General features: G+C 59.8%; 2 protein-coding genes across 2 annotated transcripts in view; both read left to right on the top strand.

Annotated features, from left to right (window-relative positions):
* Positions 1-10,804: 10,804 nt before the first annotated feature.
* Positions 10,805-13,678, top strand: LCN6 (lipocalin 6). Its single transcript, XM_012654728.1, has 6 exons — positions 10,805-10,894; positions 11,099-11,238; positions 12,451-12,521; positions 13,038-13,148; positions 13,276-13,377; positions 13,614-13,678. The coding sequence occupies exons 1-6, from the start codon at positions 10,805-10,807 to the stop codon at positions 13,676-13,678; spliced, it is 579 nt and encodes a 192-aa protein (XP_012510182.1).
* A 1,378-nt stretch (positions 13,679-15,056) lies between these two features.
* The window catches only part of LCN10 (lipocalin 10), a 2,646-nt gene continuing 1,832 nt past the window's right edge, over positions 15,057-15,870 (top strand). Inside the window, exons 1-2 of the mRNA XM_012654727.1 lie at positions 15,057-15,167; positions 15,597-15,736. Of these exons, the coding sequence (XP_012510181.1) occupies positions 15,057-15,167; positions 15,597-15,736 (251 nt within the window). The remainder of the gene's footprint in view (positions 15,168-15,596; positions 15,737-15,870) is intronic.

Genomic DNA, 15,870 nt, shown 5'->3' with positions numbered 1-15,870 from the left:
CGGAGCTGCTGCCAAGGGCCGGGCCCAAGTCCCCCCGCCCGGCCTCTGCCGGCCCCGCCTGAGGGGCTCCTGCACCTGCTCTGAATAAACTGTGCTGTTGAAGCCACTGCCCGCATGTCCTTCCTGGGGGATGGGCCGAGGGTGGGTGGTTCACAAAGTGAGGCTTAGGGTTGTGGGCACCAACCCAAGTCCCCGGCGACTGCCTGGAGCGCCCTCCCTGGTCAAGGAAGAGAGGTCACTCTCGCTGGGTGTCCCCGTGTGCACCTGGGTGTCGGAGCCGGGCCCAGTGAGGGGCTCTGGTGGGAGGCAGGTGGGTGGGCTTCCCTGGCCCACCTGGGTCTGGCTTCTCAGTGTCAGGTTTGGGGTGTTCCCACCGGGCTGGGGGCGTCTCTGCCTTTCCCATCTGGCTCCCTGGGAGCCCCAAGATTGAGTGGGGCATTTTGTGAGTGAACTTCACTGCGGGGACTCGGCGGGGATGTCCCTGGAACAGGGCGGGTTTGGGGGACAGTGTTCGGCCCAAGAAGAAGTTGTTGGCTGGTGGCAGCCCCAGCAGGAGGGCTGTGACCAGAGTCGGTGTGCCCGTCACCCCAGGCACGGTGTCCTAGCGCAGCCTGTGCTGGCGTGAACCCGCTGCCTGTGAGTCTGTCCCCGGGGGAGCTGAGGGCTGACAGGCGGGGGCTTGTCCGCCCCGGTGCAGCAGCAGGTGGTGGGATCTCCATGATGACTCTCCAAAGCTGTGCTCGCACGCAGGGCAGCCTTGCCCTCCCCTTCCCTGTGCAGAGGGCGTCCCATGGCTGGGATGATGCTGGAAGCTGGACCCCCCAGGCCCAGAACGTAGCAAGGTGTTGGGCCTGGCTGGGGTGGACTCTGCTCCTGGGTACGGGGATAAGGCCCGTCCAAGAGGGCTGTGCTGAGCACTCAGTGAGGGAGGAGGGTGGTCGGTGCTCCACACGGCAGGAAGTAGACAGTGAGCAGGAGCAGCTCACGGATGGTCCTTGAGGTCAAGCAGTGCTCGGGGGGGGTGGGTGGCCCATCACCGTGGAGAGACCTTGTTGACCCTCAGGCATTGGCTGGGACCAGAAGGTCCCTACTAGGGCCAAAGACTACACCCTAGACTCACCTGAGCTGAACTGAGCCCTGAAAGACCCACGGGAGAGACATTTCAAAGCAGGTGAGGGGTGCTTGGGGCCACCTGTGACTTTCCCCAGACCTGCCTGGCCAGAGCGTCGGCGAGTTCAAGGAGCTTGGCCTGTGATCGGACTTCCTGCTGGGATGTCCTAGGCTGCCGGGGCTGGCTGAGTGAGGTCCCACCGGCTCGGTGGCTCAGAGAATAGAAATTTATTTTCTCAAATTTCTGGAGGTTGGGGGTCGAGATTAAGGTGCTGGGAAATTCAGTTTCTGAAGTCTCTGCCTGGCTTAGGGGTGGTGGCCTTCCTGTGGTGTCCTCACAGGGCTGAGACTCATCTCTGGCGTCTCTTCCTCTTCTTATAAGGAATTAGGGCCACGCCCTTGTGACTTCATGTCACCTTCGTTACCTCCTAAGGGCTCTGTCTCCCGCAACAGTGACACTGGGAGTTAGGGCTTCAACATATGAATCTTGAGAGGACACGATTCAGTCTGTAACAAAAGTCCACATGACTCAGAGGGTGAGAACGGCACGCGGGTCTCTACCGCGCATCATCGACAATGTCCTGCGAAGTTACTAGATATCCAGAGAAACAGAAAAATATGACCTATGGTTGAAAAAAAAAGTTACTGAAAACAGATTCTGAGAAGACCTAAAGTTGGATTTCAAAGACAAAAGTCTAAAGCAGCCATTATAAGTAGTTAAAAGGAAAAAAACCTAAGAATTAATTAATGACATGATAGAATTAAAATATTAATTAATGAATGAAGAAAGAACAAATGAGTGAACAGATAGAGAGATCAGATAGGAAAAATCAGCAGAGAAATGGAAACTATCAAAAAGAACAAAATGAGTCTGTAATCCCAGCACTTTGGGAGGCTGAGGCCGGAGGACTGCTCGAGCCCAGGAGTTTGAGGTCACCGTGAGCTGTGATTGCGCCACTGCACTCCAGCCTGCGGGACAGAGCAAGACCCTGTCTCAAAAGAAAACAAACAAAACACGTGAAACAACAACAACGAGAAAGAAAATTATAGAATTGGAAAGTACAATAAATGAAAGAAAAATTTACTGGGTGGACTTAATTGGAGTCGGCAAAAGAAAGTGTCCATGGACTGAGCACAAAGCGATGTAAGTTGCCCGGTTCGAGGAAGAGAGGAGGGCGTGACTGACAGCACCTTGAGATCTGGGGGCCAGATCAAGCCTGTAACACAGTCCCAGAAAGAGAAGAGAATGAGAATTGGGCAGAAAAATTATTTGAAGAAATAGTGGCCAAAATATCCCAGAACTTGATGGAAAACATCATCTTAGAGACCCTGTAAGTTCAGAGAAACCTAAGCAGGATAAAATAAAGAAAAAAGCCTCACAAAAGCAACAGCCAGGGACACTGTAGTCAAAGTCCTGCAAACCGTGATTTGCAGAAAATTTCACAGGAGCTGTGGATAAAAGACAGGTCATGACAGGGTCACGACTTCTCACAGCAAACAGTGGAAGCCAGGGGACGGTGGAAGTGGGTCTCCGCTGAAAGGGAACAAATCAACCTAGAGTTCTGTGCCCAGGGAAAACATCCTTCAAATATGAGGGTGAAATGAAGATATTCCGAGACAAAAGAAAGCTAAGAGGACCTATGTCTAGCGCATCTTCCGTACAACAAGTAAGTGCAGGCAGGACAGCTGTGTGCCAGGGTGGGACCGCCTGGGTCCTGTGGGAACACGCTTCTCCTTTCCTCTGTTTACTCGTTTGTCCGCACCAGCGTGGACACAGGGCCCTTACTTCCTCCCGTGGGCTACAGTCTGTCACTGTTGTTTATTCTGATGCTCAGATCCTCCAGTGGGAGCGCCTTTGAGACGGTCTCAGAGTATCGTCGATCGACACATCCCCACGGTGCCTTGCGCACATTTTTGCTTCTGGTACCAAAAACATTCCAAGTTCCTCTTACGTTTTTTGTGACACAGGCTTGGAATGATTTCTCCGAGGAGTCCTGGTTCCTTTTGTATAGAATCGTGTTTAGCAACCAAGATCTGAGTGCTTGGTGTGCTCAGTTTTACTCTCGCTGGGGTGCGCTTGCATCTCAACCTTCTCGGCAGGCGGAGCGCGGACACCCCCTTCCTTCCTCTAGTCCACTCTTTCCCTGTGTCTGCCGCCAAAATCAGAGGTCACGTGGTTGCTTCCACTGCGGCCAGCACCGTGGGTTCATCCTGCTCTCTCCTCTCTCCACACTTCTATATTTATAACTCTTTTGCAACACTGGAAAGCCCATTCCCCTCCACATATTCACTCGCCTGATCTGTCCTGGAGCAGGTGGAAATAGCTTCAGAATTGCTCCTCCAAGCACTGGGAAAAACAAAGCTGCTAACTGGAACTCAATATTTTACGGCTCCTTCAGTCTTTTTTTTTTTTTTTTTTTTTTGAGACAGAGTCTCACTGTGTTGCCCGGGCTAGAGTGCCGTGGCGTCAGCCCAGCTCACAGCAACCTCACACTCCTGGGCTCAGGCGATCCTTCTGCCTCAGCCTCCCGAGTAGCTGGGACTACAGGCATATGCCACCACGCCCGGCTAATTTTTTCTATATATTTTTAGTTGTCCGATTAATTTCTTTCTAATTTTTTAGTAGAGACGGGGTCTCGCTCTTGCTCAGGCTGGTTTCGAACTCCTGAGCTCAAACGATCCGCCCGCCTCGGCCTCCCAGAGAGCTTGGATTACAGGCGTGAGCCACTGTCCCCGGCCAGCTCCTTCAGTCTTTAGCTTGAGAATACAGAGCAAAAAATACTCTGTTCAAAATCTACTCAGGGTAGCTCTTTCTTCCTTCAGCGTGGCTATGGCATTTACTTACACTACAATTGTATTGCGTTTTAGGGATTCGCGCATTTTATTTTCGAGTGTTCTACACCAATTCCAAAGTCAAGCTGTACGTTCCAGCTCACCCTGCGTGGGGAACTAGGCTCCTTAGACTCCGATTCCTCCTTCTTGTGTTTCTTTTTGCAGAAATAAACAGGCACGTGTGTACTCTTTAAAATTTCCCTTCTGTCTTACCGGCCAGGTTGTGTACTTGACATGCCGTTTGGCACGTTGCTTCCCCGCTTTGCAGCGCAGCCTGACCCTGCACCTCGGTTCCCAGAGACCGTCCCTGTGGTTTCACAGCCACACAGGGCTCGACCGTGGACGCGACGTCTTATCTGCGTGTGGGCGTTTACGCGGCTTCCAGTGGTTTTCAGTTGCGAACGACGCTTCCACGAACAGCTCTGTGCGTGCGTGGGCTTCTTTGTTCGTTCTGTATTGTTGCAGTTATTTTTTTAGGATGAATTCCCGGCAGTGGCGTCGCTGCATCAAAAGGTAAACGGACATGGAGTTTCGTTAGATATTGCCAAATTCCCCTCTAAAATGACTGTTCCAATTTGCAGTCTGACGGCGACGTATGAATGTGGACGACGGACTGTGTGGCTGAGCTCTTTAAGTCCCGGCGCTACGGCGGGTGGTACGTGGCATCTTGGCGTTGTTCTAACTTGAGTTTCTCTTGTGTGAAATACAGCACTGTTGTGTTACAGACGGCCCCTGAACCGCATGGGCTCGAGCCGCCGGGTCCACTTATCCTTGGATTTTCTCCTCCTCTGAGACAGCAAGACCAGCCCCTCCTCCTCCTCCTCCTCCGCCTACTCAACGTGGGGACCGTGAGGACGAGGACCTTTGTGACGAGCCACTTCCGCTTAATGAAGAGTAAATACATTTTTTCTCTTCCTTATGATTCCCTTAGTAGCATTTTCTTTTCTCTGGCTTACTTTATTGTAAGAATACAGTGCCTCACACAGACAACGTACAAGATACGTGTCAGTTGACTGTTACCGGGGAGGTTTCTGGCCAACAGTGGGCTGTCAGTACAGTTTCTGGGGCGTCGAAAGTTATGCTCAGATTTTAGGCTGCTTGGGGGTGGGTGCCCCCCACCCTACGTTGTTCGGTGGTCAACCGTACGTTGTTTTTTAGACTTAACGCTGTTGCACGCTTCGTGGACTACAGCGTGGTGTAAACATAACTGTCACGAGCACGGGGAAGCCAGAAAACTCTTGCGACTCACTTTACCGTGATATTTGCTTTCTTGCCCCGGCCTGGAACGGAGTCCACAATTTCTCCGAGATGTCTCGCATCTCCTTCCTTGTGATTTCCTTTTGCTGCTTTGTTGTTCATTTTCTAGCTTTTGAGTTGGGAATTTAATACATTTATTTTCATTCTTTTATTTTTTAATGGTGTGAATGTTTAAGGTATGACTTTTCCTCTGATCCCTGTTTATGTAGTGTTTTATTATATTTATTTTAATGAAATTCTATAATTTCAGTCTGTATTTTTCTTCTCATCCACAGGCATCAAGAGTATTTTTTAGCTATCATGTTTAAAGTATCCCAGTTTTATTGTATTGTGATCAGAGAAGGTTGTTTGTGTAATATTTCTGCTGTGAGAAACTTCCTGGTGCTTTTCTTGTGGCCTAATAAATGATCGATTTTTATGCATGTTTTACTCTGTATTACTGAGACAAAACTACATGCAAATCCACAGGTCTACCGCGTTACGTTTCCTAAGCCTTGTCTGTTTTGCTCGCTGCGTCCCTCTGCTCTGCGACACGTGGAGGGTGCGGCCTCCCTTTGCACGCTGCTCTTCGAAAGTCTGACGCCAGCTCGTCCTTCACCTTTGAAATTAATTCCATCATTTTTCCTGAGACCCTGAGGAATTTTTCTTTATCCTTAATGTCCAACAGTCCATTTCGTTCCTGGGTGCATGTATGTAATCAACTCATTTCGTTTTTTTCCTATTTTTTATTTGTTCTCCTAGTTTTTAAAAAAATTTCTCATTCCAGATTTCTTTAATATCCTTGAATATTTGTCTTGGTATATTTAATTCAGTTTGGAGTGTTGCAGTTTTCTTCCTTTCTTTCTTCTTTTTGCTGTGGGCATTTTCATGAGTCGAAATGTTTTGAATTCTGACTTCGGTTTTTCTTAGAGTGACTGAGTGTAGATAAAGACTACTCTAGTCTACTCATTTCGTGGACAAGGCTGGCAGTTCTGGTGGTTCATGAGATCCCTAAATCAGGCGCATCCACTGTTGTGGGCGTGGTCAATTTTCTTTAACGGAGAGCATTTTTTGGTAGTCGTGCGTGTGGCTGTCCTAGCTCGGGCTGCCCGTAAGGAAACGCCGTCGACGGTGTGGCTGAAACAACACGCATCATCTCTCACTGTTCTGGAGGCAGGAAGTCCAAGTCAAGGTCCTGGCTGGCTGGTCTCCGTGAGGGCTCCCCTCCCGGCTCGCCGATGGCGCCTTCCCACTTCTCCGCCGTGGTGTAGAGAGAGAAAGACCTTTCTCCTGTCATTTCGGATAAGGGCACTGATCCCATCCTGGGCGCTCCACCCTCGTGACCTCATCTAGGCCAAACTACCTCCTTATCCCATCGCACTGGGGTGAGAGCTTCAACATATGGATTCTGGGGGCACACAAACATTCAGTTCATTATTGTGGTGTGGGGGTGTTTGAAGTTGGGTTCTCTTTTATCCTAAAGGATCCTATATTTCTCTCCTGCACTTTTTTTTTCTTTCTCAGAGACAGGGTCTCTCTGTGTCCCCCAGCCGGGAGTGATCACTGCCCACTGCAGCCTTGAGCTCCTGGGCTCAAGCAAGCCTCCTGCCTTGGCCTCCCAAAATGCTGGGACCACAGGTGTGCACCACCTGGCCAGGCTAATTTTTTTTTTTACTATTTTTTGTAGAGATGGGGTCTTGCTCTGTTGCCCAGGCTGGTCTTGAACTCCTAGCCTCAAGTGATCTTCCTGCCTAGGCCTCCCAGAGTGCTGGGATTACAGGCGGGAGCCACCGCACCCGGCCTGTCCTGCGTGTTTAAATCTGCACCAGCCAGTACCCAGCGGTCCCCTCCCCTAGTCTATGCTCTTCTCCGCAGGAGCTGCGCTGCCCGTGACTCCCACCTTCCGTCCATGCGCTCCATGGCCGTTTCCTGTGCCGGCTCCCGGCTCTATGCGACGCTTTTCGGCTACAGTGGTTTCCTTTCCTCAGCTTTGCCTGGTCAGTCCTGGGTCTTGTCCCACCTTCTCTCTCCTGCATGAGTTTTGGAAACTGACACGGCTGTCTGTGAAGTCTTGAGACAGCATCTTGAGGGAGATTTCTACCGCACATTTGCGTTTATTTTTTATTTATAGATAATGTGGAATTTCTAATTTTTTAAATGATTTGTGTGGTCGTGTCTTTCTTTTTTCAAGAGCATCATACTTTTTGGGAGACTGTGCAGAGATCCGTTTCGGCACTTGGCCGCCGGCACGGGCGACGGGGTGGTCGTGTCCACGGCCCTGCTCACAGCATCCAGCGTCCTCCGCAGGTTTCCAAGGCGGCTCTGGCCCCGTAAGCGGGGTGGTCACAGCTGTGCCCACGGTCTGCAACTCCAGCACAGGTGTTCGCGCACCTGCCTCTCCCTGACGCTGTCCGAGTCTCCTCACTAGAAAATGCATTTGAAACAACAATTGATTGAATTTGAAGAGCAGGATGGGAATTTGGGGAAGATTGTCTTCCCAAGGAAATCTGTCTCTCTGCCGGGCACCTCGAGGGTAGCAGTCAGGGACCATCCTGAGCCCAGGTCAGGGTGCGGTTGCTCTGGCCTCACGGCGTGAGGAGCGCGGCTACGCGTTTGCGCAGGGCTGGGGGCTTCTGCCCTCCTTCCCCTGCTGGGCTTGTCGTCCAAGCGGGGCCGGGGGCTTACGACAGCTCCTTCCCTCGGGAGCCCTGGAAGGACAGACGGCCTCACCTTTCCTCCGACCCCCAAGTCCCGCCTGTCCCGCTGTTGACAGGACCCTGCCGCCACCCAGCAAAGGCATCTGGGAAATGCAGGCGTCGTCCCGCCCACCCCAGCCCCGGACGCAGAGGCGGAAGCAGCGCGTGGTAGGACGACAAACACAGCTGGCCCTGTCCGTCCTTCCGTCTGCTCGGGTTCCTTCCCCCCTTCCCCACGCATTCATTTCTGTAAAGCGCCAGCGACAGCGAGGTCTCGTCTCCGCCGACGCGCGCAACCCCGCGCCCCGGGACCCCGCGTCCGGAGCGTCTGCGACACAAAGCCTGCACTGCGGCGGCGTCGCCAGGCCTCGGGCACCTTTCACAAAACCGTGCGGTGTGGGCAGGAAGCGGGGCACAGAGGCGTGGCTGGTTTACGCATTTAATTACGCGCCAGCAGAGAAGGAAATGCGCGTAAACTGCCAGGGGTCACTTTCTGAAGCGGCCGCAGTTGTGACATTCCTACTTTGTTACCGTCTCACAAATCCTCGGATCCCGGGACACTGGTGTCCGCCCGTTTGGGGGGTGTGTTTCGGGGCACAGGCTCTGCGTCCCTGCTCTGGGTCCGCTGCTCAGCGTGGCGGTGGCCATGCGGCTGGCCACGCGGCGCCTGCGGAAGCCTGGCCTGAGTCCGCTCCACGCGCTCCTCTGTGTCCGCGGACGCTGTGGCGCTTGTTTCCCCGGCTCTCCCGTCCTCGGGCGGGGCAGGCGCACTGGGCGACTGGGCAGAATTCTACCGCGTGTGCTGCGCAGGCCGGTCGAGAGCTCCCGGAACATCCCTTTCCTGCTGGGATGAGCCGGACGCAGACCTGCGCCCCCGGGAGAATGGCAGAGGTCGTTGCCGAAGAGGTGGCGGAATCCGGTATATCAGTTCCCGTCATCACGTCGTCAGACCCAACCTGCCTGGTCTTTGGAAAAGACGGAGGGACGTGGAGAACGATGGCGGGTCCCCCTAAAGCAGTCAGGCGGCGGTAGCACCGGCGGGTTTCCTTCTAGACGCTGTCTCTTCAATGGCGCCTGCCAGCGCGTCCTCCCCGCTGGGTGCGCCCCTGTCAACCTGGAGCACATTTATTTTCCCATCGTTCCACCTGGAGCAGCGGGCCTGTCGGGGGGACAGCGGCGCACCCTCCTCCTCCGTGGCCAAGCCTCGTGGCTCCCAGCCAGGGTCCCCCAGGGCCGGAGAGGGCTTGACACCCCACGGACGATGCGCCAGTCCGCCCGCTGTGGCTTCGGCCTGGCGGGCAGGAGGCCGGAGCCCCCTCCGCGTGTTAGCTGCGCGCACTGCGCTGAGGGCCCAGAGCCTTCCCACACCAACCGCCCCACGCGCAGACGCCCGAGGCATTCTCAGAAGAGGAGCCGGTGCTGGGGGACCCCAGAACTGCTGGCGTGTGAGGGGCCTTGGGGTGGAGAGTGGGCGCTTCACGGGACGCGCCTGCAGGCTGGGTGGAGGCCGGGGTGGGGGCCTCCGGGGGCCGCGGCCGGCAGGGCGTGGGTGAGGGTTGTGGGGCCCCAGCACACGGTGAGTGGAAGCCGGAAGGCGCAGCCGCCTGTGAAGGCAGAGCCCAGACCCACACCCTGCAGCCCCCGGCCCAGGAAGCCGGACGGGTGGGAAGTTGGACGCTATCTCCAGGTACAGCCTGAAGGGCACCAATGCCCCCAGCCATCAGCCCCAGAGGGCCAGGACGAGAGCTGTCACTGGCCGCTCTTCTAAGTTTTGTCCCCGCTTCCGACTTAGGACCATGCACAGAGAGCAAAAAGGCCCTGCCGGATCCCACGGCGCCTGCTCCGACGAGTTGCTCCCAGCCCCAGCGAGGAGCTTCCCACCCCCGCCCGCCTGGGGGTCCCCCCAAACGCAGGGATGGGGGCCCACACCGCCACCTCGTGACATGGGGCTCTGAGGAAACAGCCTTTGCTTCTGTCACCCGGGGGGTCTTGGTTTCTACCCCTGCCCGCCTGGCAGTGGCTGTTTTGTGGCCACAGCCCTTGGGGACACCAGCCAGCTGGCATTAAGGGGCTGGGTCTAGCATTGCGCTTGGGCCGAGAAGGGCCGGAGAGTCTGGAGTCTGTGGCTGCGCAGAGATGCTCACTATGTCCTGGTGGGTAAACGGTGAACTGGTGAAGGGGCGGATCCCAGAGGATGCAGGCTGTGGCTGAGGGATCCTCGGACCCCCCTCCCTGGCCACCCCCCAGGGGTTCAGGGGCTCAGATGGACCCTGCGGAGCACCTCTGTCCTCTGCTCCCAGGATGGCCGGGGGCGGAAGCCCAGGCCGCAGAGCAGGCAGCCCGGAAGGCGGTGGGAGGCGGCAGGAACCGCACGGTCTGGCGGGTGCTGGCTGGGGGCGGGAGGCCCGGCCAGCAGAGCAAGAGGTGGGCAGGCCGGGAAGGAGTGGGAGCCTTTTAGAAAACACTCTGGGGACTTTTTGTACTTCTAACCATGAAACAAAAGATACCCCAACCGCAGTTTCTGGAAGAACCACTTGTCCTTGCCCAGCTTGTACCTGTCCTCAGACTTGGCACTGGCTTCCCGGCGGGCCTGGCCGGTGGACAGCAGGGCCTCTTGCCTCCCCAGACTCAGCGCAGAAGAGGCTCAGATCCCTGGGTCGGGGGGCGTGCCGCCGGGTTGAGGGTGCTCGTCCTGGAACTCTCCCAGGACCTCTCTCGGCTCTGCAGGGGGTCTGGCCGGGGACAGAGGCCTCCCCTGCATAATGCCCCCCCTTGGGTAATTCTGCCACTTTGCAAGAGGCCGGGATGGTGCCCAGTGGTTACTGCCACCCACATCGAGGTGTTCAGGGCCATATAAACGGTTTCCAGGGCCTGGAGGGACCGTGCGTCCTGGCCCCGTGGTGTGCCAGCGCATGTGGGCCTCTGGGCGGATGGGGGTCCTCCTGCTGGCCCTTCTCCTGGCTTTGGCCTCTGTGCCCAGGGCCCGGGCGGTGTGGCTGGGCAGGCTGGACCCCAAGCAGGTGGCACCCGTGGGGGGCACAGCGCGGTTTGGTCAGCGTGGGCCCCTCTTCCGAGGCCACCCAGCTCCTGGGTCCCCTGATGCCAGCCCAGGCCAGCGGATGGCGGGGGGCGGGCTGGGCCTGCACGAAGGGCCCTGGGGCTCCCGGACAGCGACAGGGGCCTCTGAGGGCAGCTCTCTGAACACCTGAACACCCTCAATGCAGCTTCTCGGGCCCTGGTATGTCCTGGCTGTGGCCTCCCGCGAAAGGGGCTTCGCTGTGGAGAAGGACATGAGGGACATTGAAGGGGTCGTGGTGACGCTCACTCCAGAAAACAACCTGAGGGTGCTGTCCTCCCGGCACGGGTGAGTGAGGCTGTGCCCGGTGTGCGCTGGGTCCCGCCCAGGCTTCCCGGCAGATGCCTGTGGCCGCAGGTCCCACAGGCCGGGCCCGGCCGGCTCAGGGAAGAGCCCTGTGTGCTCCGCACACCTGCCCTGCGGCTCCGCGGCCCTGGGCCTCCCACCAGCCCCGGGCTCGGCTCTGAGCTGCCAGCCCTCTGCCCCGCCACGCACGTCCCCGTCCCTGGACCCAGGGCCTGGCTGGCATCCGGGTAGGACACACGCCCTCAATGTCACAGCCGGTGTGGCTTCCGACCACCCTGCCTGTGCCCTCTTGTCCTTGGTCACCCTGGCCGTGGCTCTTGGTGAAGCCTCCTCTTGGAGCGGATCCTCTTGAACACGGTCCTGAGAGTGGGCTCACGCCCTGGGCCCAAGAGCCCCTGATTTTTCCGCAGAATAAACCCCGCAGAATGGGGCTTCGTGGCCATTTGCCAAGCCAGCCTTGACCCGCAGAGCCACGAGCGTGTTCACCACAGCAGACCATGTGTGTGGCCGGGGGCGGGGGGTGCAGGCCACCCAGGGGTGCTTGGAAGAAGCCACACTGGGGCGGGTGTTGGCACTCACCTCCCTTTCCTGGGCAGAGGGCCTGGCGGTGGCTTGGTGGCATCAGCTCCGGCAGGCTGCTCCACCGCGTGGCTGAGCCACCACACCAGGCACGAGTTCCTTCCCCCTCCCCGAGGTGCCCTCCCTCCTGCGCCTGAGCCTGCCACCCGGGCAGACTGGCCGCAGCACCGGCAGGGACAGGTCTGTGCTAAGGCGGCAGCTCCCACCGGCCTTTCCTGGTTCTTGTTTTCCCGCGTGCACGTGGGCACCAGCCCCTCTCGCTGAGCAAGCACCCGGATCTCACCGGGTCGCTCATTTGTGGACGGGCAGCCCAGGGAGCACCGGCCCCTCTCCCCAGAGTCACGCTCGCCTCCCGTCCGGGGCTCTGTCTGTGTCCTGTGTTCCGTGTGGAGAGCTGGAGCCACAGGGCTCCGGCAGGTGAACGAGGGGTCTCACTGCCCAGGCCCCCCTGCCACCCACCTCCCCAGACCGGTCCGACTGGCCCAGGGCAGATTTCCGGGTACCTGGGGGCGTCAAGAAGACGGAATTCCCTCGGCAGCCTCCACCAAGCTCCTGTCTCCTCCCTTGGGGTCCCGGGGTCTTGACCTTGCGCCGGGGGGGCCTTTTCTTTTGCAGTCTGGAGGGGTGCAACCAGAATGCTGTGGAGTTGCTGAAACGAAAGTCTGGATGGGTGTTTGAGAACCCCCGTAAGTGCGGCCGCAGGTGCCTGCCCTGGGCCGCGTCTCCCTGAGGTGCCTCCAGGGCTGGCGCCGGCGGGGAGCGCCCAGCTCCACTCCGGAGATTTCCGTGTGGCTCTTTTCCAGGCAGCGAGAGAACTTGGTTCTGTCAGGGGCTCGAGCAGGTGCTGAGGGCGGGGAGAGGCCCCTGCGTAGAGAGCTGGGACCTCGCCGTGCTGCCCAGCCCAGGTCCTGCCCCACTCGGCTGCATGGGCCTGGGTGCCTGGCGGGCGGCTGTCCGCCCCCACGGGGACAGGGCTGGGCCAGGACTTGTCCGTACGTCTGTCTGTCAGTCACCGAGCCGCTCCACCCTGGCGCTGGGTGGGGTTTGGGGGAGACAGACCCGGGGGCTCTGGGCCACTGGGAGGGGTCTCCTGGGCTCTCTCACCCTGCGCTGGTCCCGCCTGTGGCCAAACCCGCTCAGTGGCCCCCAGACGGGCACAGCAGCCGCCCTACAGTGCGGGGGGTGGGGGGGCTGTCTTCTAGCCCTGGGCGTGCTGGAGTACCGCGTGCTGGGCACCAACTTCAGAGACTACGCCATCATCTTCACCCAGCTCGAGTTCGGAGACGAGGCCTTCAACACCGTGGAGCTGTACAGTGAGTAGCCGCAGGGGCCTCGCCCCGGCCCTCACCCTGGGCCTGGCCGCACCCCTCCCTGAGCCCTCCCCAACCTTCCTCCCCGGCCCTCCCCGGCCCTCAGAGCCGACCGGCCCCCCACCTGCAGGTCGGAGCGAGACGGCCAGCCAGGAGGCCTTGGGGCTCTTCTCCAAGTGGAGCGAGGGCCTGGGCTTCCTGTCTCAGCAGCAGGCCCAGCTACGCAAGGACCGTGAGTGTCCCTGGAGCGGCCACAGGGGTGGCTCAGGGCCGGGGCTGGTGCCCGAGGGGAGTGATGGGTGGCACAGACCCGGGGCCAGTTCCTGGCCTCTGCATCGAGGCCGCAGGGCGTCAGGCAGGGCTGGGGCCGCAGGGCCAGCCCCCGTCGCAGGTGAGGCCTGTGGCAGGGACGGGGGCCTGGGTGCGGGCACGGCCGAACCTCACAGGCCGTCTTGCCTCCCCTTCTAGTCACCTGCGCACGCAGGATCCTGCAGGTAAGCCGCCACCTCCAGCATCTCCCCGGGCCCCTGTGAGGCAGGAGGGGACGCCCACACCCGAGAGGGCGGGAGGACCCTCACCCAAGCCCGCAGGGCTAGTGGCTCCACAGTCCTGAAGGTGCTGAGGGCTTGGGGGGCCCTCTGGTGAGCCGGGGTCCCCACACGCTTGTCTCGGTTTTCAGTGAAGGCTGCGGCTCTGCGGGGACAGCACGCCAGGTCCCAGCGGAGGCCAGTCAGGGGCCGTCCCTTGCTCCAGATCAGAATAAAGTGATTCGCAAGCAAACCCACCAATGTCTTGAGCGTGAGCCAGGCGGTGCCCTGCAGGCAGACAGAGGAGCCAGACAGGCTCTGCCCCCTCAGGGCTCTGACCCGCCCAGGGAGAGGGGCTCGGGGCCGGTGGACGTCACCAAGGGCCAAACCACAGGACCCGGAGCCGTCCTGACGAGAGGCCTGAACCTGACCCCTCACCGGGGCTCCTCTGGGTCTGGGGGCGCCACACTCAGGCCCCGGTCGGAGGTGGGGGCTGGTCTGTGGACGGGGCAGGCCACAGCCACTTCTCCCGCCTGGACCCAACATGGCCCTCGAGGACTCTGGCACTGGTGTCCACCAGGACCCCTGGCCCAGGTGCCACGGTGTCCACGGACCGCCCAGGGCCAGGGGGCTGCCACAAGTGCTGGCCCCTCCTGGGAGCCTGGGGGGGTCTTGACTCTCCAAGCTCTGTTGTCTCTTGGGCTGGGGCTTTGGCTGCGGCCTGGCCAGGGGCCAGGGGGCCAGGGGTCCTGGAGGGCCTGCCCCCGCGGGTCCCCCTGCGTCTGGAGGCCGCGCTGCAGGGAATCCTGGGAGAAGCGCAGGCCCAGGAGCCGCTGGGCAGGAAGCAGGGTGGGGGCTCCCTGTTGCCCTCACTGAGGTGAGGTGCCCACGAGGTGCCTGGGCCCTCCATGCTGGGCAGGCCCACGCGTGCACCCTGGAGCACCCACCCACGCGTGCACGCGATGCACACGCTCGCCCAGCCCCGGCCCACCCGAGCACCTGCTCAGGCACTGCCATTGAGGCCTGAGGAGGTGGCCAGGTCTGAGCCGGGGTCGCGGAGGGGACACTCTGCCTGTGCGCCCTGCCCGAGAAGGGCCCCAGCCTATTGCCTCCCACCGGGGGGGTCCAGGATGAGAGGCCTGACGTGCCCAGGTGAGACGCCCCCGGGCTATAACGGGTGCACACGTGGGGACCTGCGGTCGGGGCAGTGAGGAATGTGGGTGTCTGGCAGCCTCGGCGTGGCCTCTGGGTCTGTGGCGGCTCCTGCCGAGCCCGAACCCACCCCTCCCTCTGGCCCAGCCCAGGCCGGACACCCACCACGGGGTGGGCACAGGGAGATTTAAACGCGATGTCCAGCCTGGCTGGCTGAGGAGGGAGGGTGAGGATGAGGCCGGGGCTGCCGGTCCTGCTGCTGGTGCTGGCTCTGGCCCTGGCTGCGGGGCCCCCGCCGCAGGAGTGGCACCCCAAGGAGGCCCACGCCCTCAACTGGAACAAGGTGAGCCAGGCGCCAGGCTGCGCAGGCTGGGAACAGCGGCGGGGCGGCCGGGACAGGCGCCCTGCAGGGCCTGCGGGCAGCCACCCAGGACCGAGCCGGACGCCGGTTTCTCCCACGGCAAGCGCAGCCCATGAGCCGTGAGGCGCACAGGGCCAGTGCCCCGAGTGGGGGCGGGCAGAGAGGCCCCAGGAGACATTGAGGGGCAGCCGGATGCAGAACGGGGTGCGTGTCCTGGGGTGGAAGACTGCTGGCCAGTAGAAGGTTCTGGCACCGTGCTGGGTGGACCCTGCGGGCAGGCCCTGCCAGCCCCCATGCGGGTGCGCTATGGCGGGGCCGGGCGCAGGGCAGGTACCTTGTCTGCTGGGTTCTTGGGTGGGGCCTCTGTGTGGCAGCTCCACACCGGCCGCCCCCACCGACACCCCACGGCAGCTTTCAGGCTTCTGGTACATTCTGGCTGTCGCCACGGATGCGCAGGGGTTCTTGCCGGCCAGAGACAAAAGGAAGCTGGGGGCGTCCATGCTGCGGGTGCACAAGAGGGACCAGCTCAGGGTGGTCGTTGCCTTTAGCCGGTGAGTGGGCACGGGTGGGGCCCAGCACGCCCTCCCCAGGGCATGGGGCACCTCCCTTCCCGGAGGCAGGAGGACTGTCCCCCCACTCCTCCCCCAACAACGCACAGGAAAGATGTTGGCAGAAGCCGCAGTCC

This window comes from Propithecus coquereli, unplaced genomic scaffold (genome assembly GCF_000956105.1).
Source record: "Propithecus coquereli isolate 6110/MARCELLA unplaced genomic scaffold, Pcoq_1.0 Scaffold449, whole genome shotgun sequence".
NCBI lineage: Eukaryota > Metazoa > Chordata > Mammalia > Primates > Indriidae > Propithecus > Propithecus coquereli.
This window is presented reverse-complemented; position numbering and strand designations above follow the sequence as displayed.